This window comes from Ranitomeya imitator, chromosome 4 (genome assembly GCF_032444005.1).
Source record: "Ranitomeya imitator isolate aRanImi1 chromosome 4, aRanImi1.pri, whole genome shotgun sequence".
Classification (NCBI taxonomy): Eukaryota; Metazoa; Chordata; class Amphibia; order Anura; family Dendrobatidae; genus Ranitomeya; species Ranitomeya imitator.
The window spans coordinates 715,577,227-715,603,878 of record NC_091285.1 but is presented as its reverse complement, the minus strand read 5'-3'; the positions used below and the strand labels follow the sequence as shown (position 1 = coordinate 715,603,878).

Sequence of the window (26,652 nt, the reverse complement as noted above, 5' to 3'; positions counted from 1 at the left end):
TCGGCCATCTTTTCCTTCAGATCAGTACGCACATCAGCCATCACCTCTCGTATGATCTCTACTGCAGGGTTTGGGCCATAGAACGCCAGTCTGTTCTTTACCTCCCTCTGAAATTCAGTCTCCTCCACGTTCACATTGGGGGGCGCTGCACTGTCGTGTTCCATGATGGCTGCTATCAAATCCGCTTTTGTTTTGTTGCTGGCGATTAACCCTCGGGCTTCCACCAGATCTTTTAATGTAGTCCTCTTTAACTTCTGGTAGTTGTCTTCCATTCATTCCTTTCCTCCTGTAGAAGGGGTATCAGATCCCGCTCTCTGTCACCAGTGTAACGGGGTCTACCAAGCTGGGGTACCTCTTTCAGTACCACCCCGTGTTTCAGGAGGTCCAATTTGCTTTTGCTGGATTCTGAATGAAGGACGCTGGCTGGACTTCCTTGATTACGTGAGAGCATATAAAAGCTGACTGCTACCCCACGTATTTCCAGTCTAAGAACAACCTTTATTTACAGCACACAGAATATATAACACAGATACACAGGGCAGGCCAATAGGAAAACAGCTGGCCAGACATACATTACAATAGCCGCAGGGGGCCGGAGCCTGCCGCTATTTACTGTGGGAATTACAAAGGTGGGGGAGGTCAGAAAGAGAATATCTTGTCCAGGGGCGCAGCCTGTAGTCTGATGCATTTCACATGGAACCTATTATACATATTATATACTGCATAACATATTCTTGGTGCTGGGGGTTCTGTAACACAAGGCTATTGACCTCTTGGCTTACAGCAGGGGCTTATTCTAGGTATCCCACTGCTCTTCAATATACCACGAACTGCAGGGATTTATGTATATCCCGCTTACAGTTCCACTTAACACTTGCAGCTCTCTGGCGCCCCCCTTATTCTTAGGTCAGATTAGGTACTGCACCTGGGGTAATTAGTCACCAGAAAGGCTGCCTGCTATGTACTGGCTATTGGGCACGCTGCAGCAATGCGATAAACTACTCCCTCTCAGGCAGGAACAATAATTATCAACACCGCAGTCACTACAACATCACCCAAAAGCCTGCACACTATCGCTGCCACCAGCTTCGATTAAACGGGTCCGAAACTAACCCAACACAGTAGCGTAATTCCCTTAAGTAGACTTAGGGTACGTTTTTAGAGCATGGAGAAAGAACTAGTATTAAATAATATACCCCACAAAATTTAGGCAGTGCTTTATCAAAATATTTGACAAAGACGTTACAAATGAGACAATTGCAAATATGTACAAGGTAATTGTAACATAAAGGGGATCAAAGGAGAAAAGATAACTCTCACATGTTCTCAGTTCATTGCCGGCAACCAGGCTAGTGGAGCTCCCATACGTCCCAGTGCATTGGACGTGCTCTGGGCTCTCCAGGAAAAAGACAAGAAGTGACTGCTGGGAGCCTGCCAGAAACTTAAAACCTGCAGCTAGTGACATCACAGAAAGGCTGGCTTATCCAGACCCTCCTCTCTCTACATTCTTCAACCTTAAATTTGTCTACTTTCTATAACTTCGCTACAAAACATGTCATAGTCATAACAAGCCCAGCATTCATCTCGGATTAACGTGGGCATTCTAATGAGATCAAATATGTCCTGTCTGTGATACATATTTACAGAGAAATCCCTACTTCTTTACCAGATGGAGTTAAAACCCGTGTTTAGAGTGATGGATAGATCCACCGAGGGAGATTAAGAATATACGTGTTCTTAACTTAAATGGTTTGCCTAATATCTTACAAAAGCAGAACAAAGGACTTTCATGGATTCTGGAAATTTCTAATCCAGTTATAGCTGGAGAAGAGTTTGAGCCTTCCAAAGCGATCGTAAATTCCTTTGCTCTCCGAGCTAGGGGCAATAAAATTTCCCCCACACCCACTGACAAGGAGAGCTGAACTCTGAAGTTAAGGAAGGAAGGGGGGGGGGGGGAGGTTTGAGCCCGACCTGGGCTAACAGAAGACTAAACTTATATGATATTTCATACAACATCGTGACAAGTGCGGAGCGGCGTTACCGGTGTATACAGTGTGGAGCGGCGTTAACGGTGTATACAGTGCATAGCGGCGTTACCGGTGTATACAGTGCGGAGCGGCGTTACCAGTGTATACAGTGCGGAGCGGCGTTACCGGTGTATACAGTGCGGAGTAACGTTACCGGTGTATACAGTGCGGAGTGGCGTTACCGGTGTATACAGTGCGGAGTGGCGTTACCGGTGTATACAGTGCGGAGCGGTGTTACCGGTGTATACAGTGCAGAGCGGCGTTACCGGTGTATACAGCGCGGAGTGGCGTTACCGGTGTATACAGTGCGGAGCGGTGTTACCGGTGTATACAGTGCGGAGCGGCGTTACCGGTGTATACAGCGCGGAGCGGCGTTTCCGGTGTATACAGCGCGGAGCGGCGTTTCCGGTGTATACAGCGCGGAGCGGCGTTACCGGTGTATACAGCGCGGAGTGGCGTTACCGGTGTATACAGCGCGGAGCGGCGTTACCGGTGTATACAGTGCGGAGTGGCGTTTCCGGTGTATACAGCGTGGAGCGGCGTTACCGGTGTATACAGCGCGGAGCGGCATTTCCGGTGTATACAGCGCGGAGCGGCATACTCCACCATCTGTGGCAGCTGACGGCTCTGATCTGATGGTCGCCATGTTTGTATCACTCAATGATTATTTCCTTCCTCAGAAACCAAAGAAAACCATCTCGGAAAGTAACGTGTACGAGAACCTGAGACACTGACGCCTGCGGAGTTCCGGGAGCAGCCTGTTGCCGCCGTGTACAATAGTCCTGTTGCTGTCAGTGAATGGAAACCTTTCTTGTTTATTTGCTCGCTTCTTTTTAGCTTCATGTTTTCTGCATAGAATATAGATAATGGAAGCACGCCAACACCGAATACGGACGGTTATATCCCCACCGTGTACGAGACAGGAAAAATAAATCTGATGATGTGGGGTCACGTGACTCGCCTGAGCCTTCAGGATTGGTGAGACCACTGATCGTGGGCAGCACAGCGCCACACTCTGTGTAGTGGACGTTCTCAGTACTGCAGTTTTGCGCCTGCAAAAGTGACGGTGGTCTGAGCTGCAGTATCAGGAATGGCCACTTCCTTGTGCCCGCCACTGATTGGCTCCGTTCACAGATTACAGAGGGACGTGATTGGTGGGGATGATCATGTGATCAGAATGAAGACTAGAACGGGTCGTCCATCAGATTTTGTTACTGCAACAATGATCCATGCCGGTATTACAATAAAATAACACATATTGGACTCCAGATGTTCCTGTGTGCTGCTGTTCGTGTCCCCCGCAGGTCTCCGCCGTCTACCTGGGGATGACAGGTGACCACTACAGCTAATCAGCGCCACACCTGACTCTGGTCCCTCACACTGGTCCTTTCAGTTGTCATATGACCACTGCAGCCAATCAGTGCGCCCATCCCGTGACCCCACTGGTGCAGGGCTCCTCACACGGGGCAGCGGCCACAGTTCTGTCTGGCCGGGGTTTAGGGGTCTGAGCCTGGGACGCCCTCGGCCCCTGGAGTCAGGCTACTCCAGCTTGTACTCCCGCTCGGCTCTCTCCTGGTATTGCTGGATCAGCTGCAGACGTCCATCATGGTCATCGGCGAGGAGTTGTTCCAAGGCCGCCAGCAGATTGGGGTCCAATCCGCCCTGGTTACTAGTAGGGCCGGTATTCAGTGGTTGGACCATTTTCGCCTGTGCTGGCTTCTGCAACCTCTGGGCCGGGCCTGGTCTGCTTCACATTGCACCAGTCCCGTGACCATTCGGACCTTGGTTTTGCACTGGGGGTCCAGGCCGTGGTACGTGCATACTCCAATAAAAGTGTCCTTCTTCTGCTGGGTGTAGCAGCTTCTCCTTTTGTGGCCATCATTGCCAACTAAAAGATAGGATAGAAAAACGAAGGGAAAGGGAGGGGTAATCGCCAGTACACACAATTGTCTCAGGACTGGTAAACACTGAGCTCGCTCTCAAAAACTTTTTTGCGCCATGTCCTCGCAAGAACTGTGCAAGTTATTAGAGGAATGATTGCTCAAACCAGATCACAAAGGCTCTATGATCCCACTGCTGCCACCAATATGTCAGGAATCCCACCAATAATATGTCACGGTTCACGGGGAGGATACCTTTATCACCCTCACCACTCTCACCAATTTGTCATGAATCGGGGGTGTTTGGTTGCCCCTGGTTCTTTCTAAAGGGGATTTATCTATATCCCACTTCCCAGTTCCGGTTTGGGAACTTGCAGCTCTCTGGCACCCCCCTTACCCTCAGGTCAGTCAGGGTACTGCACCTAGGATAATTAGTCACCAGAAAGGCTGCCTGCTATGTACTGGCTAATGGGTACACTGCAGCTAGGGCGATATAACTACTCTCACTCAGGCGGGAACAATAATTATCAATGCCACCGGTCGCTACAAAGACTCCCAACCGCACAGGACAAATCCGCTGCCACCAGCTCCGATTTCTTACTTAGTAATGGGTCCAGAGCCAACCCAAATTAGTAGCGTAATTCACTTCAGAGGACGCGACAGTTCATTATGGAAAAGGAGTGACAAGCTAGTAGTTTTATATTTTACTCCAAAAAAGGTAGGCAGTGTTTACAAAGCATAAAAAAGATATAAAGAAGATAATTATCGTATGTACAGTACAATTACAAATAAAATGGGTTTAAAGTTGAAAAATCACTTATCTCATGGCCGACCGTGTGCTGTGGAGGAGGGGATACATCTAGATGCATAGCAGGCATCTGTACAGCAGCTGACACCAGACAAAGACACGTGAAGATCCCGGCTTCACTCAGTTGTTTCCTAGCCTAAATCCAAAGCCCTCCCCCCCTGTGGAGACCTCACTTAGAGGCTGAAACTTCACCCTTTTACTTTATGTTATGATAATCATTTTTATGCCTAGCTCACTGTATGAATCTTGTATACGAAAGTCACAATGATCCGGAGGTGCACCATGTCGGTTTGATTCTTCTAAGTGAAAATACTGCACAGTTACATGACCCACTTATAGAGAAACCCACACTTTGCACTCGCTGGGTTTAGCTTCTAGCGATTTCAGGGAGTTAGAGATCCCTTGATGGACATCCGGAATATATAATCCTTATATCTCTAGCCCTGATCGGTGCCAATATATATAACCTTGAAAGAACAATAGAAGCTCATGGTTTCTATACCAGTTTCAACCAGTACCAGGTGGGAGGGGGAGTGAGTAGGGTAGGGAGACTTGTCTGCTGCAGCTAAAAGCCGCAAAACTGCTCAGTGGGGGCTGCTACACATTGGTATCACGTTGCACAGAGTGTGTCTGCCATAGGGCTTTATTCTTGTATCAGCGAATGCAGTGGGGGAGAAAAGGGGGTTGAACTTGCAGCGTGTGTCTGTGCCATGGTACCTTCTAGAACTATACTCACAATATGGCATTTTTACATGATCATGACAGGTGTGTATATATTGCAGTGTGTACAGCAGAAAGTGTTTATAAAAGGGTGTATACAGAAGAAGATGTATAGTTAGGGCGCAGTCAGATGGCTGTGTAGCATGGACATTGACCACATCACAATGATCGGACTGACCGAAGGCTATCTTGACCTGAGCGTGACAGTTGCCAAGAAATACATACTGTCACGCTTAGGTCAGGAGAGACGCTGGCCAGTCTGATCATTGCGATGCCATTGTCCTTAGTGTTATTCGGCTGTCTGACTACTCCACCAGGAATTTCAGGGCCCATACTTGCAAAATTTTCAGGCCCCCTTGAGACTCTGCCCAGGCTCTACCCCAGCTCTGCCTCCACCCCTCAAACCTCCAGAGTCCCAACGCCCTCTCTTGGAAAAGCTCGTCTTCTGCACCACATCCTCACCAGTCACACATTTACAGTTCCCATCGAACACCAGATCACATATATAACCAGCAGCATTTGCTTTGGCCAAAAGATTTTTTAAGCCGCAACCACAAGGTAGACTCTTTTGGCCGGGCCGTACTCTTCTCTAACCTATTAAACATTTCTAAAAATACCCAATACTCTTTTTGGGTATTTTTTTCTTTAAGTGAATGTGGCACATACATTATTTAAAATGACCAATAATACCATATACAAGGGACAAATACTGTCATTCCATGGCCAGACCACATATTACCACAACATAGTAACCAAATAATACTACATACAAGGGACAAATACTATCATAACATGACAAGTCCACATATTACCACCACATAGTAACATAGTAACATAGTTAGTAAGGCCGAAAAAAGACATTTGTCCATCCAGTTCAGCCTATATTCCATCATAATAAATACCCAGATCTACGTCCTTCTACAGAACCTAATAATTGTATGATACAATATTGTTCTGCTCCAGGAAGACATCCAGGCCTCTCTTGAACCCCTCGACTGAGTTCGCCATCACCACCTCCTCAGGCAAGCAATTCCAGATTCTCACTGCCCTAACAGTAAAGAATCCTCTTCTATGTTGGTGGAAAAACCTTCTCTCCTCCAGACGCAAAGAATGCCCCCTTGTGCCCGTCACCTTCCTTGGTATAAACAGATCCTCAGCGAGATATTTGTATTGTCCCCTTATATACTTATACATGGTTATTAGATCGCCCCTCAGTCGTCTTTTTTCTAGACTAAATAATCCTAATTTCGCTAATCTATCTGGGTATTGTAGTTCTCCCATCCCCTTTATTAATTTTGTTGCCCTCCTTTGTACTCTCTCTAGTTCCATTATATCCTTCCTGAGCACCGGTGCCCAAAACTGGACACAGTACTCCATGTGCGGTCTAACTAGGGATTTGTACAGAGGCAGTATAATGCTCTCATCATGTGTATCCAGACCTCTTTTAATGCACCCCATGATCCTGTTTGCCTTGGCAGCTGCTGCCTGGCACTGGCTGCTCCAGGTAAGTTTATCATTAACTAGGATCCCCAAGTCCTTCTCCCTGTCAGATTTACCCAGTGGTTTCCCGTTCAGTGTGTAATGGTGATATTGATTCCCTCTTCCCATGTGTATAACCTTACATTTATCATTGTTAAACCTCATCTGCCACCTTTCAGCCCAAGTTTCCAACTTATCCAGATCCATCTGTAGCAGAATACTATCTTCTCTTGTATTAACTGCTTTACATAGTTTTGTATCATCTGCAAATATCGATATTTTACTGTGTAAACCTTCTACCAGATCATTAATGAATATGTTGAAGAGAACAGGTCCCAATACTGACCCCTGCGGTACCCCACTGGTCACAGCGACCCAGTTAGAGACTATACCATTTATAACCACCCTCTGCTTTCTATCACTAAGCCAGTTACTAACCCATTTACACACATTTTCCCCCAGACCAAGCATTCTCATTTTGTGTACCAACCTCTTGTGCGGCACGGTATCAAACGCTTTGGAAAAATCGAGATATACCACGTCCAATGACTCACCGTGGTCCAGTCTATAGCTTACCTCTTCATAAAAACTGATTAGATTGGTTTGACAGGAGCGATTTCTCATAAACCCATGCTGATATGGAGTTAAACAGTTATTCTCATTGAGATAATCCAGAATAACATCCCTCAGAAACCCTTCAAATATTTTACCAACAATAGAGGTTAGACTTACTGGCCTATAATTTCCAGGTTCACTTTTAGAGCCCTTTTTGAATATTGGCACCACATTTGCTATGCGCCAGTCCTGCGGAACAGACCCTGTCGCTATAGAGTCACTAAAAATAAGAAATAATGGTTTATCTATTACATTACTTAGTTCTCTTAGTACTCGTGGGTGTATGCCATCCGGACCCGGAGATTTATCTATTTTAATCTTATTTAGCCGGTTTCGCACCTCTTCTTGGGTTAGATTGGTGACCCTTAATATAGGGTTTTCATTGTTTCTTGGGATTTCACCTAGCATTTCATTTTCCACCGTGAATACCGTGGAGAAGAAGGTGTTTAATATGTTAGCTTTTTCCTCGTCATCTACAACCATTCTTTCCTCACTATTTTTTAAGGGGCCTACATTTTCAGTTTTTATTCTTTTACTATTGATATAGTTGAAGAACAGTTTGGGATTAGTTTTACTCTCCTTAGCAATGTGCTTCTCTGTTTCCTTTTTGGCAGCTTTAATTAGTTTTTTAGATAAAGTATTTTTCTCCCTATAGTTTTTTAGAGCTTCAATGGTGCCATCCTGCTTTAGTAGTGCAAATGCTTTCTTTTTACTGTTAATTGCCTGTCTTACTTCTTTGTTTAGCCACATTGGGTTTTTCCTATTTCTAGTCCTTTTATTCCCACAAGGTATAAACCGCTTACACTGCCTATTTAGGATGTTCTTAAACATTTCCCATTTATTATCTGTATTCTCATTTCTGAGGATATTGTCCCAGTCTACCAGATTAAGGGCATCTCTAAGCTGTTCAAACTTTGCCTTCCTAAAGTTCAATGTTTTTGTGACTCCCTGACAAGTCCCCCTAGTGAAAGACAGGTGAAACTGCACAATATTGTGGTCGCTATTTCCTAAATGCCCAACCACCTGCAGATTTGTTATTCTGTCAGGTCTATTAGATAGTATTAGGTCTAAAAGTGCTGCTCCTCTGGTTGGATTCTGCACCAATTGTGAAAGATAATTTTTCTTAGTTATTAGCAGAAACCTGTTGCCTTTATGGGTTTCACAGGTTTCTGTTTCCCAGTTAATATCCGGGTAGTTAAAGTCCCCCATAACCAGGACCTCATTATGGGTTGCAGCTTCATCTATCTGCTTTAGAAGTAGACTTTCCATGCTTTCTGTTATATTTGGGGGTTTGTAACAGACCCCAATGAGAATTTTGTTACCATTTTTCCCTCCATGAATTTCAACCCATATGGACTCGACATCCTCATTCCCTTCGCTAATATCCTCCCTTAAAGTGGACTTTAGACAAGACTTTACATAGAGACAAACCCCTCCTCCTCTCCGATTTTTACGATCCTTTCTAAACAGACTGTAACCCTGTAAGTTAACTGCCCAGTCATAGCTTTCATCTAACCATGTCTCGGTTATTCCCACTATGTCAAAGTTACCTGTAGATATTTCTGCTTCTAGTTCTTCCATCTTGTTTGTCAGGCTTCTGGCGTTTGCGAGCATGCAGTTTAGAGGATTTTGTTTTGTTCCAATCTCCTCACTGTGGATTGTTTTAGAAATGTTCTTACCTCCCTTCTGAGTATGTTTTCCTGGGTCGTCTTTGTTCGAGTTTAATGCTTTTCTTCCCGTCCCCTCTTCTTCTAGTTTAACGCCCTCCTGATGAGTGTAGCGAGTCTTCTGGCGAATGTGTGTTTCCCAGGTTTGTTGAGGTGTAGTCCGTCTCTGGCGAGGAGTCCATCATACCAGTAATTCACACCGTGGTCCAGGAATAGTTACCAATAACACCACAAACAAGGGACAAATAGCATCACAGCATGACAAGACTACATATTACCACCACATAGTGACCGAATCATACCACATACAAGGGACAAATACCGTCATTGCATGACCAGACCACATATTACCACCACATTGTGACCAAATAATACCCCATACAAGGAACAAATACTGCCACACCATGACCAGGCCACATGTTACCACCATATAGTGACCGAATAATACCAAATACAAGGAACAAATACCGCCATACCATGGCCAGACCACATATTACCACCATATAGTGATCGAATTATACCATGTACAAGAGACAAATACCACCACACCATGGCCGAACCACAAGTTACTTACACATAAAGTATGAATAATACCACATACAAAGGACAAATACCACCGCACCATGCCCAGACCACATATTACCATCATATAGTGACTGAATAATACCACATACAAGGTTCGAAGACAGTCACCATGGCCGAGCTACATATTACCACCACATACTGACCGAATACTACCACATACCAGGTACAAATACTGTCACACCATGGCAAGACAACATAGTGACCGAATAATACCACATAAAAGGAACAAATACAGCCACTCCATGATCAGACCACATATTACTGCCACATAGTGACTGAATAATATCACATACAAGGGACAAATACCATCCCTCTATGACCAGATCACATATTACCACCACATAGTGACCGAATAATACCACATACAAGGGACAAATACCAACACACCATGCCCAGACCACATATTAGCACCACATTGTGAATGAAAAATACCACATACAAGGGACAAATACCGCCACATCATGGCCGAACCATATATTACAACCACATAGTGACAGAATACTACAATAGTAATCATTAATAAAAATAACCACAGTACTATCAACATGTCACGGTTCACGGGGAAGATACCTTTATCATCCTTCCGCTGCTCACACTAATTTGTCATGAACCGGGGTTGTTTGGTTGCCCCTTGTTCCTTTCTGAAGGGGATTTATCTCTATCCCACTTCCCTGTTCTGGTTTGGAACTTGCAGCTCTCTGGTGCTCTCAGGTCAGACAGGGAACTGCACCTACGATGATTAGTTGCCAGAAAGGCTGCCTTGCTTTGTACTGGCTAATGGGCACACTGCAGCGAGGGCGATATAACTACTCCCATCCAGGCGGGAACAATAATTATCAACGGCGCCATCGCTACAGCGACTCCCAAATACCCAGAACACGGTATGCTGCCACCAGCTTCGTTTAAACGGGTCCAAAGCTAACCCAAAACACTAGCGTAATTCTCTTCAGAAGACTTAGGGTACGTTTTAGAACAGGAGAACGAATCTAGTATTTTAAATATTTTACTCCATTACAGATTAAGGCAGTGTCTATAAAAAGGTATAAAAGATGTTACAATATGAGACAATTGAAAATATGTACAAGGTAATTATAAAAATAACAGGGGTTAAATGAGAAATTTACACTTACATGTGTTCAGGTCATTTCAGGCAACCAGGCTAGTGGGCGAAGCTACAAATATCCCAGTTCATCAGGGCTAGCAGTACGAGCTGTGTATGGGGGATATACTGTGTGTATAGGGGGATATACTGTGTGTATAGGGGTATATACTGTGTGTGTAGGGGATATACTGTGTATAGGGGGCATACACTGTGTGTATGGGGGATATACTGTGTGTATAGGGGATATGCTGTGTATGAAGGATATACTGTGTGTATAGGGGATATGCTGTGCATGGGGATATACTGTGTGTATAGGGGGATAAGCTGTGTATGGGAGATATACTGTGTGTATAGGGGGATATACTGTGTGTATAGGGGGTATATACCGTGTGTATAGGGGATATACTGTGTATAGGGGGTATATACTGTGTGTATAGGGGAAATACGGTGTGTATAGGGGTATATACTGTGTGTATAGGGGAATATACTGTGTGTATAGTGGGTATACTGTGCATATAGGGGGTATATACTGTGTGTATAGGGGGTATACACTGTGTGTATAGAGGGATATACTGGGTGTATAGGGGGTATACACTGTGTGTATAAGGAATATGCTGTGTATAGGGGTATACACTGTGTATATAGGGGGATATGCTGTGTATTGGGGATATACTGTGTGTATAGGGGAGATATACAGGGTGTATATAGGGGGTATATACTGTGTGTATAGGGGGATATGCTGTGTATAAGGGGATATACTGTGTTTATAGCGTGTATATACTGTGTGTATAGAGGGGTATACACTGTGTGAATAGGGGGCTATATACTGTGTGTATAGGGGGTATATACTGTGTATGGGGGATATACTGTGTATAGAGGGGATATACTGTGTGTATAGGGGGTATATACTGTGTGTATAGGAGTATATACTGTGTGCATAGGGGGTATATACTGTGTGTATAGGGGGTATACTCTGTATAGGGGGTATACACTGTGTGTATAGGGGTATATACTGTTTTTATAGGGGGTATATACTGTGTGTATAGGGGGATATACTGTGTGTATAGGGGGTATACACTGTGTGTATAGGGGGTATACACTGTGTGCATGGGAGTATATACTGTGTGTATAGGGGGTATAAACTGTGTGTATAGGGGTATACACTGTGTGTATAGTGGGTATATACTGTGTGTATAGGAGGATATACTGTGTGCAAAGGGGTATACATTGTGTATAGGGGGGTATACACCGTGTGTATAGGGGGTTTATACTGTGTGTATAGGGGCATATACTGTGTGTATAGGGGTATACACTGTGTGTATAGGGGTATACACTGTGTGTATAGGGGGTATATAATGTGTGTATAGGGGTATACACTGTGTGTATGGGGGGTATATACTGTGTGTATAGGGGGATATGCTGTGTATAGGGGTATATACTGTGTGTATAGGGGGTATACACTGTGTATTGGGGTATATACTGTGTATATAGGGGGATATGCTGTGTATAGGGGGTATATACTGTGTGTATAGGGGTATACACTGTGTGTATAGGGGGGTTGTCACGGATCCCTTCTCTGTGGTGTCACTTATTCGTCACGTGCCTGCGTTCACACGTGACTTGGGGTTGTGCCTGCAAGGGTTAATCTATCTCCCCACTCTCAGTCCAGCATTCAACCTCTGTGCTATGCTGTAATGGGAGCATAAATCACACACCGACCCAGGCCACACACCTGCTCATACACGCTGCCACCACTCATCGAATACACGGGCGATGAGTCCCAGAGCTAATAATACTAATAATGTCTATCACTCATAAGGCTCACTCACCTTAGGCTATGGATTCTTTTAGAATATTCAAGGTTCAACTTGTTAAAGTTTTATACTTTAATAACAAAAGGGGCAGTGCTTACAATAAGATAAAGGTATAAAAATATGATAATAAAAAGACATACAGCCTATGCGAAACAGTATAAAATAAAACGAGGAGAACGTACAGAAATTATCTAACTGGTAGTTGCTTTCTGCTCCCTGAGGGTAGGACGAATGTAGATTGGATCACACCAGCTTCTCAGGCTGCCCCCATCATGTGAACACAATTCTCTGTCTGCAGCCTAAATTTATAACTTTGGTCTGAGGTCAGATTTCTAGACCGGCCTCCCAGGTTAATATCATAATTGCGGTCTGTTTGTTTGGGCAAGGCCGCTCTACTAATGAATATATATTATTTTCCTCTGGAGACACTTGTGAGATGGTTCCCAGGAATAGCTAACCCTCAGGCCGCAATTAGCACTCCCCTCCAAGACCTAGGAGGTGCCAAATGTTAGCTTTCTTCTTGGCCCTAGCTAGACCTCCTGGTGAGATATGGAGACACAATTTCTACTAGTCCCAAGGAAGTACCTATTAACATCTAGGTGCGACTTGCCTTCAGGACAGATGTTACATTATTATCACAAGTCACACATATAACCCTAGACATATGTCACTACACACATATAGATATATATATAGACATATTTCACCACAGGGGTATACACTGTGTATAGGGGTGTATATACTGTGTGCATAGGGGATAAACTGTGTGTATAGGGTGGTATATACTGTGTGTATAGAGGGGAATATACTGTGTGTATAGGGGGATATGCTGTGTATAGGGGGATATACTGTGTGCATAGGGGGTATAGTGGGTGTATATAGGGGGTATATACTGTGTATAGGGGATATGCTGTGTATAAGGGGATATACTGTGTTTATAGCGTGTATATACTGTGTGTATAGAGGGGTATACACTGTGTGAATAGGGGGCTATATACTGTGTGTATAGGGGGTATATACTGTGTATGGGGGATATACTGTGTGTATAGAGGGGATATACTGTGTGTATAGGGGGTATATACTGTGTGTATAGGAGTATATACTGTGTGCATAGGGGGTATATACTGTGTGTATAGGGGGTATACACTGATTGTATAGGGGGGCACATATTGTGTGTACAGGGGGTATACACTGTGTGTATAAGGGTATATACTGTGTGTGTATAGGGGGTATACTCTGTGTATAGGGGGTATACACTGTGTGTATAGGGGTATATACTGTTTGTATAGGGGGTATATACTGTGTGTATAGGGGATATACTGTGTGTATAGGGGGTATACACTGTGTGTATAGGGGTATAAACTGTGTGCATGGGAGTATATACTGTGCGTATAGGGGGTATAAACTGTGTGTATAGGGGGTATACACTGTGTGTATAGTGGGTATATACTGTGTGTATAGGGGGATATACTGTGTGCAAAGGGGTATACATTGTGTATAGGGGTTTATACTGTGTGTATAGGGGCATATACTGTGTGTATAGGGGTATACACTGTGTGTATAGGGGTATACACTGTGTGTATAGGGGGTATATAATGTGTGTGTAGGGGGTATACACTGTGTGTATGGGGGGTATATACTGTGTGTATAGGGGGATATGCTGTGTATAGGGGTATATACTGTGTGTATAGAGGGGATATACTGTGTGTATAGGGGGTATATACTGTGTGTATAGGAGTATATACTGTGTGCATAGGGGGTATATACTGTGTGTATAGGGGGTATACACTGAGTGTATAGGGGGGCATATATTGTGTGTACAGGGGGTATACACTGTGTGTATAAGGGTATATACTGTGTGTATAGGGGGTATACTCTGTATAGGGGGTATACACTGTGTGTATAGGGGTATATACTGTTTTTATAGGGGGTATATACTGTGTGTATAGGGGGATATACTGTGTGTATAGGGGGTATACACTGTGTGTATAGGGGGTATACACTGTGTGCATGGGAGTATATACTGTGTGTATAGGGGGTATAAACTGTGTGTATAGGGGTATACACTGTGTGTATAGTGGGTATATACTGTGTGTATAGGGGGATATACTGTGTGCAAAGGGGTATACATTGTGTATAGGGGGTATACACCGTGTGTATAGGGGGTTTATACTGTGTGTATAGGGGCATATACTGTGTGTATAGGGGTATACACTGTGTGTATAGGGGTATACACTGTGTGTATAGGGGGTATATAATGTGTGTATAAGGGGTATACACTGTGTGTATGGAGGGTATATACTGTGTATATAGGGGGATATGCTGTGTATAGGGGGTATATACTGTGTGTATAGGGGTATACACTGTGTGTATAGGGGGGTTGTCACGGATCCCTTCTCTGTGGTGTCACTTATTCGTCACGTGCCTGCTTTCACACGTGACTTGGGGTTGTGCCTGCAAGGGTTAATCTATCTCCCCACTCCCAGTCCAGCATTCAACCTCTGTGCTATGCTGTAATGGGAGCATAGATCACACACCGACCCAGGCCACACACCTGCTCATACACGCTGCCACCACTCATCGAATACACGGGCGATGAGTCCCAGAGCTAATAATACTAATAATGTCTATCACTCATAAGGCTCACACACCTTAGGCTATGGATTCTTTTAGAATATTCAAGGTTCAACTTGTTAAAGTTTTATACTTTAATAACAAAAGGGGCAGTGCTTACAATAAGATAAAGGTATAAAAATATGATAATAAAAAGACATACAGCCTATGCGAAACAGTATAAAATAAAACGAGGAGAACTTACAGAAATTATCTAACTGGTAGGTGCTTTCTGCTCCCTGAGGGTAGGACGAATGTAGATTGGATCACACCAGCTTCTCAGGCTGCCCCCATCATGTGAACACAATTCTCTGTCTGCAGCCTAAATTTATAACTTTGGTCTGAGGTCAGGTTTCTAGACCGGCCTCCCAGGTTAATATCATAATTGCGGTCTGTTTGTTTGGGCACGGCCGCTCTACTAATGAATATATATTATTTTCCTCTGGAGACACTTGTGAGATGGTTCCCAGGAATAGCTAACCCTCAGGCCGCAATTAGCACTCCCCTCCAAGACCTAGGAGGTGCCAAATGTTAGCTTTCTTCTTGGCCCTAGCTAGACCTCCTGGTGAGATATGGAGACACAATTTCTACTAGTCCCAAGGAAGTACCTATTAACACCTAGGTGCGACTTGCCTTCAGGACAGATGTTACATTATTATCACTAGTCACACATATAACCCTAGACATATGTCACTACACACATATAGATATATATATATATACACATATTTCACCACAGGGGTATACACTGTGTATAGGGGTGTATATACTGTGTGCATAGGGGATAAACTGTGTGTATAGGGTGGTATATACTGTGTGTATAGAGGGGAATATACTGTGTGTATAGGGGGATATGCTGTGTATAGGGGGTATATGCTGTGTATAGGGGGTATATACTATGTATATAGGGGTATATACTGTGTGCATAGGAGGTATACACTGTGTGTATAGGGGGGTATACACTGTGTGTATAGGGGGTGTATACTGTGTATAGGGGTATTTACTTTGTGTATAGGGGTTTACACTGTGTGTATAGGGGGTATATACTGTGTGTATAGGGGGTATACACTGTGTATAGGGGGTATATACTGTGTGTATAGGGGGTATATACTGTGTGTATAGGGGGTATATACTGTGTGTATAGAGTGGTATACACTGTGTGTATAGGGGGTATATACTGTGTGTATAGGGGTATACACTGGGATTGTGCCTCCTGCTGTTGGGGTGGGATTGTGCCTCCTGCTGTTGGGGTGGGATTGTGCCTCCTGCTGTTGGGGTAGGATTGTGCCTCTTGCTGTTGGGGAGGGATTGTGCCCCTGCTTTTGGGGTGGGATTGTGCCCCTGCTGTTGGGGTGGGATTGTGCTTCCTGCTGTTGGGGTGGGATTGTGCCTCCTGCTGTTGGGGTGGGATTGTGTTGTGAATTCTGCTCTTGGGCTCCCTCCGGTGGTTATGAGTGGTAGTGCTGCTGTCTTTGGATCGCAGCATTTATCAGGTGTGTCCACTTATTGCAATTTGGACTGGGCTATTTAAGTCTTGCTTGATCCTTTAGTCAGTGCCAGTTGTCCATTGTTTTTGGAGGATTCACATCCCTGACTGGTCTCTTCTGTTTTGCTGTGCTTTTCAACAAAGATAAGTTCTGGCTTTGTTTTTGCTGTCCACATGCTGTGGGCCTTATAGTTCTGTGCATTTTCATGTTTTGTCTTGTCCAGCTTTGTCTGTGTAAGGATTTTTTGCAGCCAAGCTGTATCTCTGGAGATGCAGATATACCCTCCATGTCTTTAGTCAGATGTGGAGTTTTGTATTTTCTGTGGTGGATATTTTCTAGTGTTTTAATACTGACCGCATAGTTCTCTGTCCTATTCTTTCTTTTTAGCTAGAAAGGCCTCCTTTGCTTAATCCTGATTTCAGTCTGCATATGTCATTTCCCTCTCCTCTCACAGTCCATATTTGTGGGGGGCTGTCTATCCTTTGGGGATTTTCTCTGAGGCAAGATAGTTTTCCCGTTTCTATCTTTAGGGGAAGTTAGTCCTTAGGCTGTGTCGAGGTGTCTAGGGAGTGTTAGGTACATCCCACGGCTAGTTCTAGTTGCGGTGCTAAGTTCAGGGTCTGCGGTCAGTACAGGTACCACCTTCTCAGAAGAAGGGAAGGAAAGTGCTGAGCCATTTTTTTTTCTGTAGTCTGTTGTGTCTTTCCTTCCCTCTTTTCCTCTGGGTGGCTCAGGGATTAGGCGCTGGCATGGAGGTTCAGGAATTGGTTTCTCGTGTGGACCAACTTGCTGCTAGAGTACAGGGTATTTCCGATTATATCGTTCAGAAGGCCTGAGAGGCCTTGGACGCATATTTGTATGGATTTTATTTCAGATCTTCCAGTTTCCCTGAGGATGTCGGTTATCTGGGTGGTTTGTGATCGGTTTTCTAAGATGGTTCATTTGGTACCTTTGCCTAAATTGCCTTCCTCTTCTGATTTGGTTCCATTGTTTTTTCAGCATGTGGTTCGTTTGCATGGCATTCCGGAGAATATTGTGTCCGAAAGAGGTTCCCAGTTTGTTTCTAGGTTTTGGCGGGCCTTTTGTGCAAGGCTGGGCATTGATTTGTCTTTTTCTTCCGCATTTCATCCTCAGACAAATGGCCAAACCGAGCGAACTAATCAGACTTTGGAAACTTCTCTCCCTCTACTAACCTACCTTTGCCTGACATTGCCATCTCCGTGTGCGGTTCCACCATTACTCCAAAGCAAAGCAACATGCCCGCTGCCTTGGGGTCATCCTTGATTCTGACCTTTCATTCACCCCCTACATCCGATCACTGGCTCGCTCTTCTTACCTGCATCTCAAAAACATTTCTAGAATTCGCCCTTTTCTTAATTTCGACTCTGCAAAAACTCTGACTGTTTCACTTATTCATTCTCGTCTGGACTATTGTAACTCTCTACTAATCGGTCTCCCTCTTGCAAAACTCTCCCCGCTCCAATCTGTCCTGAATGCTGCAGCCAGGATCATATTCCTCACCAACCGTTACACCAATGCCTCTACCCTGTGCCAGTCATTACACTGGCTACCCATCCACTCCAGAATCCAGTACAAAACTACTACCCTCATCCACAAAGCACTCCATGGCTCAGCACCACCCTACATCTCCTCTCTGGTATCAGTCTACCACCCTACCCGTGCCCTCCGCTCCGCTAATGACCTCAGGTTAGCATCCTCAATAATCAGAACCTCCCACTCCCGTCTCCAAGACTTTACACGTGCTGCGCCGATTCTTTGGAATGCACTACCTAGGTTAATACGATTAATCCCCAATCCCCACAGTTTTAAGCGTGCCCTAAAAACTCATTTGTTCAGACTGGCTTACCGCCTCAATGCATTAACCTAACGATCCCTGTGTGGCCTATTTATAATAAAAAAAAAAAGGTTCCTCGCATCATGTTCTCATACACTTTATGCAGTATTAGCCCTCTGTGTCTGTACTGCTACATACTTAGGCAGTGAACTGGTTCATGCAGCTTTACATGAACACCTGAGCCTTACACTATGGCCGGTCCGAATAACTAAAGCAATTGTTACCATCCACCTCTCGTGTCTCCCCTTTTCCCCATAGTTTGTAAGCTTGCGAGCAGGGCCCTCACTCCTCCTGGTATCTGTTTTGAACTGTATTTCTGTTATGCTGTAATGTTTATTGTCTGTACAAGTCCCCTCTATAATTTGTAAAGCGCTGCGGAATATGTTGGCGCTATATAAATAAAATTATTATTATTATTATTATTATTAACTTATTTGAGATGCTTTGTGTCTGCTGATCAGGATGATTGGGTGGCTTTCTTGCCATTGACCGAGTTTGCCCTTAATAATCGGGCTAGTTCTGCTACCTTGGTTTCGCCTTTTTTGTAATTTTGGTTTTCATCCTTGTTTTTCTTCAGGACAGGTTGAGCCTTCTGATTGTCCTGGTGTGGATTCTGTGGTTGACAGGCTGCAGCAAATTTGGGCTCATGTGGTGGACAATTTGGTGTTGTCTCAGGAGGAGGCTCAGCGTTTTGCTAACCGTCGTCGGTGTGTTGGTTCCCGGCTTCGGGTTGGGGATTTGGTCTGGTTGTCTTCCCGTCATGTTCCTATGAAGGTTTCTTCCCCTAAGTTTAAGCCTCGGTTTATTGGTCCTTATAGGATTTCTGAGATTATCTATCCAGTGTCTTTTCGTTTGGCCCTTCCAGCCTCTTTTTCCATCCATAATGTTTTCCATAGATCTTTGTTGCGGAAGTATGTGGTGCCCGTTGTTCCCTCTGTTGATCCTCCGGCTCCGGTGTTGATTGATGGGGAGTTGGAGTATGTGGTTGAGAAGATTTTGGATTCTCGTTTTTCGAGGCGGAAGCTTCAGTATCTTGTCAAATGGAAGGGTTATGGCCAGGAGGATAATTCTTGGGTTGTTGCCTCCGATGTTCATGCGGACGATTTGGTTCATGCCTTTCATTTGGCTCGTCCTGATCGGCCTGGGGGCTCTGGTGAGGGTTCGGTGACCCCCTCCTCAAGGGGGGGGTACTGTTGTGAATTCTGCTCTTGGGCTCCCTGTCATGATATGTACTTTTGGCCTGTCCTGTATTTGAATAATATGCCATTTGATGTATGTAACTGTTCTCTGGTTTCTATTAGCTGTAATTTATGTATTTTCTTGTGCTGGGAGTTCACCTGTAACAATATGTCTCCTTCCCCCAATACTTGCAGCCCTCAGCTCTAATGTAATTAAACTTTGTCAACATCACTAGTGGAGGAATAGCCATTCTTCCTCACAGCAGGTGGCTAGTCAAATGTACATACTACATAGACTACGTGGAGCCCACCAGTCTAGAATCTTCTGGTGGACCCAACCATTGAATAGAAGGTGTGACCACTCCTACCCCCCTTCATGGGCGGATCCCAGGAGCTCAGACAATCCATTCTTATTTTGAGATCAGATGTGAGTTGATCCTTGAAGGAGAAGGAGTGGGGATTCTTAGCTGAGGCAAGACCCCACGCCCATCTGGGACTGCGGAAGCGAACGGGGCGAGACTTGAGCTGAGGACATATCTCGTCGTTCGTGAGATTGTTTTGGGATCCATTGGACTAATTGTGGACTATTGCTTTGTTACCTGGCACAAGGATTATCGGGAGGTGCCCCCGAACCTGTTCCGTTGGACTAATTGTGGACTCTGTAGATCTACCTGCATGTGTTGTTCCAGCGTTCTTGGTAATAAATCTGTGGAATCATCCCTTGGCCTGTTGTCCCTTCTTGCTCTGCCGTACACCCTGTCACAAACTGGTTGGCAGCAGAGGGACCAGAGCAGAAGGAATGGAGGACAAAGGCCCATCAACATCGGGAACCGACACCGCAGAGTACAAGAACTGGACTTTGGGGAGCCTACAATCAAAGGCCCGTGAAGTAGGAGTCCGTTTTAAGGGACTCTCCAAGGAGCAGCTTATTGAGGCTTTGGAAGGAGTTCACCTGCAAGATGACGCTGAGGAAGGATCCTCACAGCAAATGGAGGAAAGACTGCAGCCGGAGGTAAATTCCCAAAAAAGTCAGTGGGTTATGTGGTACGAGGAGGAGTTGGCATTGCTGGGAGAAGAGGCCACCATAGACTATAAGAAAGTGGCCATTCACCGAGCTCAAGAGAGGGAGAGGGAGGCCATTCACAGAGCCGAGGAGAGGGAGGCCATTCACAGAGCCGAGGAGAGGGAGGCCATTCACAGAGCCGAGGAGAGGGAGGCCATTCACAGAGCCGAGGAGAGGGAGGCCATTCACAGAGCCTAGGACAGAGCTCAGGAGATGGCATTGCTGGAGAGGCAGATCGCTTTGGAAGCAGCTAGAAGCTCCAGACAGACTCTAACCCCAGCACCCACCATGAGGGAACTCCCCAGAGTGTCCCGCAAAGACTTCAAGCCCTTTAATGAGGCTGCAGGCGACATTGAGGGCTTCTTCCAGGACTTTGAGCATCAGTGTCGATTAATGGAAGTCCCAGAAAGAGACCGAGTCCGACATCTGGTGGGGCTCTTAGAGGGTGGAGCTGCCGCAGCCTATAGAGCTATGGACCCTCAGGGGAACTGTGAGTATGCGGAGATTAAACGGACTATTCTAGAACATTATGCTGTTACCCCAGACACTTACAGGACTCAGTTCCGTACTTTAGCCTGTGATGAGGAAGTGTCTTTCAAGATGTATGCCCACAGACTCAAACAGATATGTCGTCGCTGGCTGGAGGCAGAGGGGGCCTTAACCTGGGAGACCTTCCTCCAGGTTATCCTAAAAGAGCAGTTTTACTTCAAGTGCCCTGCTGAGATCCGGGAATGGGTGCGTGAAAGGAGACCGGCCACTGTGGAGGAAGCTGCAGCTCTAGCTGATGAGGCTCTCACCATCAAGCCTCAGTGGAGAATTCTGTTGGAGGATGGAGAGAGGCCTACCAGCTCCACAACACCGGTGGCCCCCTGTTCTTCTGTCCCCATTGTTCCCCGTTCCTCTAAGCCACCACCTCATGCTGATACCCGTGTAAATGTGCCTCCAGTTGCTTCTACTGCGTTTTCTGGAATACGACGAGGAGAGGAAGAAGCGGAGCGCAGGTGTTATGGTTATGGGCATCTGGGGCATCTGCAGGCCTCATGCCCAGCCAGCCCATGGAGGAGTCGTCCTCAAAACCCTACACCACCTTCAGGTGGGGGCCGGCCTCCAGGTTACCTTACCCCTCGCCCAAGAGGACGCCTTGGATGGAGTGAGACCCAGCACAGATGCTATCGATGTGGACAGCCGGGGCATCTGCAAGCCTCCTGCCCAGCTGTTCAAATGAGGATTAATCCTGTACCCAGTCGCATTATTAATTATGTACAGCCAAGTGCCATGGAGGACGACGTGTCACCACTACGTGAGGACTGGCCTTGTGCCTCACCCACCCATGTTGCACCACTAGGAGTTTATGGTGTGCGACCTGCAGCTATGACGACTTCTGCTCATCGAGGTAAGCACTTGCAGGAGGTCGTGCTGGATGGACAGAGACTTATTGGATTTTGTGACTCAGGGGCTTTCCTCACACTGGCTGATCCCCGAGTGGTTCGGCCTGAGGCAATCCATCGAGGACCTGGGATTGTCATTGAACTGGCTGGTGGACAATGGAGGACTATTCCCACAGCCACTGTGGATCTGAACTTTGGTTTTGGGGTCAGACGATGTGTGGTTGGGGTGATGGGTGGTCTGCCTGCAGATGTTCTCCTGGGCAATGATGTGGGAGAGCTACGATGCCAATTCGTGGCTGCATGAAGCCACATGTAAGTTACGCTCTGCCTGTGTGTACTTAACCAGCGACCTGTAGAGGTCCCTAGTACGTACACATATTGGGAGGGGAAGGGATTGTCATGATATGTACTTTTGCCCTGTCCTGTATTTGAATAATATGCCATTTGATGTATGTAACTGTTCTCTGGTTTCTATTAGCTGTAATTTATGTATTTTCTTGTGCTGGGAGTTCACCTGTAACAATATGTCTCCTTCCCCCAATACTTGCAGCCCTCAGCTCTAATGTAATTAAGCTTTGTCAACATCACTAGTGGAGGAATAGCCATTCTTCCTCACAGCAGGTGGCTAGTCAAATGTACATACTACATAGACTACGTGGAGCCCACCAGTCTAGAATCTTCTGGTGGACCCAACCATTGAATAGAAGGTGTGACCCCTCCTACCCCCCTTCATGGGCGGATCCCAGGAGCTCAGACAATCCATTCTTATTTTGAGATCAGATGTGAGTTGATCCTTGAAGGAGAAGGAGTGGGGATTCTTAGCTGAGGCAAGACCCCACGCCCATCTGGGACTGCGGAAGCGAACGGGGCGAGACTTGAGCTGAGGACATATCTCGTCGTTCGTGAGATTGTTTTGGGATCCATTGGACTAATTGTGGACTATTGCTTTGTTACCTGGCACAAGGATTATCGGGAGGTGCCCCCGAACCTGTTCCGTTGGACTAATTGTGGACTCTGTAGATCTACCTGCATGTGTTGTTCCAGCGTTCTTGATAATAAATCTGTGGAATCATCCCTTGGCCTGTTGTCCCTTCTTGCTCTGCCGTACACCCCGTCACACTCCCTCCGGTGGTTATGAGTGGTAGTGCTGCTGTCTTTGGATCTCAGCATTTATCAGGTGTGTCCACTTATTGCAATTTGGACTGGGCTATTTAAGTCTTGCTTGATCCTTTAGTCAGTGCCAGTTGTCCATTGTTTTTGCAGGATTCACATCCCTGACTGGTCTTTCCTGTTTTGCTGTGCTTTTCAACAAAGATAAGTTCTGGCTTTGTTTTTGCTGTCCACATGCTGTGGGCTGTTGTGAATTCAGCTTTTGGGCTCCCTCCGGTGGTTGTAGAGGGTAATGCAGTTGTGTCTGGATTGCAGGAGTGGACATGTGTATCTACTAATTGCAGGACGGACTGGGGTATATAGCTTTGCAGGATCCTTTAGTCAGTGCCAGTTGTCCATTGTTCTTGAAGGATTCACTTCCCTGCTGGTCTCTCCAGTTTGCTGTATTTTTCTACAAAGATAAGTCCTGGCTTTGTTTTTGCTGTCCACCTGCAGTGGACCTTATAGCTCTGTGCATTTTCATGTTTTTGTCTTGTCCAGCTTGGTCTGTGAAGGATTTTTTGCAGCCTAGCTATTTCTCTGGAGATGCAGATATACCCCCCATGTCTTTAGTCAGATGTGGCGATCTGTATTTTCTGTGGTGGATATTTTCTAGTGTTTTTATACTGACCGCATAGTATTCTGTTCTATTCTTTCTTTTTAGCTAGTATGGCCTCCTATGCTAAATTCTGATTTCATTTCTACGTATGTTATTTCCCTCTCCTCTCACAGTCAATATTTGTGGGGGGCTATCTATCCTTTGGGGATTTCCTCTGAGGCAAGATAGGTTTCCTGTTTCTGTCTTTAGGGGTAGTTAGATCTTAGGCTGTGCCGAGGGGTCTAGGGAGAGTTAGGTACCCCCCACGGCTGCTTTTAGTTGCGTTGCTAGGTTCAGGGTTTGCGGTCAGTACTGGTACCACCTTCTCCAGAGTATGTCACATGCTGCTCCTAGGCCACCAGATCATAACAGGATTGTGCTTCCTGCTGTTGGGGTGGGATTGTGCCTCCTGCTGTTGGGGTGGGATTGTGCCCCCTGCTGTTGGGGTGGGATTGTGCCCCTGCTTTTGGGGTTAGATTGTGCCTCCTGCTGTTGGGTGGGATTGTGCCTCCTGCTGTTGGGGTGGGATTGTGCCCCTGCTTTTGGGGTGGGATTGTGCCTCCTGCTGTTCAGGTCGGATTGTGCCGCTGCTGTAGGGGTGGGATTGTGCCCCTGCTGTTGGGGTGGGATTGTGCCCCTGCTGTTGGGGTGGGATTGTGCCTCCTGCCTTTGGGGTGGGATTGTGCCTCCTGCTGTTGGGGTGGGATTGTGCCTCCTGCTGTTGGGGTGGGATTGTGCCCCTGCTGTTGGGGTGGGATTGTGCCCCTGCTGTTGGGGTGGGATTGTGCCCCTGCTGTTGGGTGGGATTGTGCCCCTGCAATTGGGGTGGGATTGTGCCTCCTGCTGTTGGGGTGGGATTGTGCCTCCTGCTGTTGGGGTGGGATTGTGCCCCCTGCTGTTGGGGTGGGATTGTGCCCCCTGCTGTTGGGGTGGGATTGTGCCCCTGCTGTTGGGTGGGATTGTGCCTCCTGCTGTTGGGGTGGGATTGTGCCTCCTGCTGTTGGGGTGGGATTGTGCCTCCTGCTGTTGGGGTGGGATTGTGCCTCCTGCTGTTGGGGTGGGATTGTACCCCCTGCTTTTGGGGTGGGATTGTGCCTCCTGCTGTTGGGGTGGGATTGTGCCTCCTGCTGTTCAGGTCAGATTGTGCCCCTGCTGTTGGGGTGGGATTGTGCCCGTGCTGTATAGGAGTGTATATACTGTGTGCATAGGAGATAAACTATGTGTATAGGGTGGTATATACTGTGTGTATAGAGGGGAATATAATGTGTGTATAGGGGGATATGCTGTGTATAGGGGGATATACTGTGTGCATAGGGGGTATAGTGGGTGTATATAGGGGGTATATACTGTGTATAGGGGATATGCTGTGTATAAGGGGATATACTGTGTGTATAGAGGGGTATACACAGTGTGAAGAGGGGGTATATACTGTGTGTATAGGGGGTATATACTGTGTGTATAGGGGATATACTGTGTGTATAGGGGATATGCTGTGTATAGGGGGTATATACTATGTGTATAGGGGTATATACTGTGTGCATAGGAGGTATACACTGTGTGTATAGGGGGGTATACACTGTGTGTATAGGGGGTGTATACAGTGCATAGGGGTATATACTTTGTGTATAGGGTTTCACACTGTGTGTATAGGGGGTATATACTGTGTGTATAGGGGGTATACACTGTTTATACAGGGTATATACTGTGTATAGGGGTACATACTGTGTGTTTAGGGGTATATACTGTGTCTATAGAGTGGTATACACTGTGTGTATACGGGGTATATACTGTGTGTATAGGGGGTATACACTGTGTATTGGGGGTATATACTGTGTGTATAAGGGGATATGCTGTGTATAGGGGTATATACTGTGTGTATAGGGGATAAACTGTGTATAGTGAGGTATATACTGTGTGTATAGGGGATAAACTGTGTATAGTGAGGTATATACTGTGTGTATAGGGGGTATATACTGTGTTTATAGGGGGTATATACTGTGTGTATAGGGGGGTATATACTTCTGCCCCTGCTGTTGAGGTGGGATTGTGCCCCTGCTGTTGGGTGGGATTGTGCCCCTGCTGTTGGGGTGGGATTGTGCCCCTGCTGTTGGGGTGGTGTTGTGAATTCTGTGGCTGAGTTCACTTCTGTGGTCACAAGTGGTATTGCAGTCTCTGGGCTTCCTCCCTCAGGTGTTTTGGTGAGCTCGTTGGCTGCCTTGCTATTTAGCTCCACCTGAGTCTGTCTTCCTTGCTCCTTGTCAATGTTCCAGTGTTGGATCTGAGCTACTGCATCTTTCCTTGGGCCTGCTGCTCTGCTAGATAAGTGCTTCTAGTTTGTTTTCTGTTTTTTTTCTGTCCAGCTTGCTATTGTCTTTTGCTGGAAGCTCTGAGAAGCAGAGGGGTGCACCGCCGTGCTGTTAGTTCGGCACGGTGGGTCTTTTTGCCCCTTTGCGTGGTTTTCGTTTTAGGGTTTTTTGTAGACTGCATAGTTCTCTTTGCTATCCTCGCTCTGTCTAGAATATCGGGCCTCACTTTGCTGAATCTATTTCATTCCTACGTTTGTCTTTTCATCTTGCTAACAGTCATTATATGTGGGGGGCTGCCTATTCCTTTGGGGTTTTTCT

At 45.9% G+C, this 26,652-nt stretch overlaps 1 protein-coding gene across 1 annotated transcript in view; it reads left to right on the top strand.

Annotated features, from left to right (window-relative positions):
* Window positions 1–3,295, top strand: part of NFAM1 (NFAT activating protein with ITAM motif 1) — a 47,369-nt gene extending 44,074 nt beyond the window's left edge. Inside the window, exon 8 of the mRNA XM_069767505.1 lies at window positions 2,708–3,295. Coding sequence (XP_069623606.1) covers window positions 2,708–2,761 — 54 coding nt within the window. The 3' untranslated portion in view covers window positions 2,762–3,295. The remainder of the gene's footprint in view (window positions 1–2,707) is intronic.
* Window positions 3,296–26,652: the final 23,357 nt, after the last annotated feature.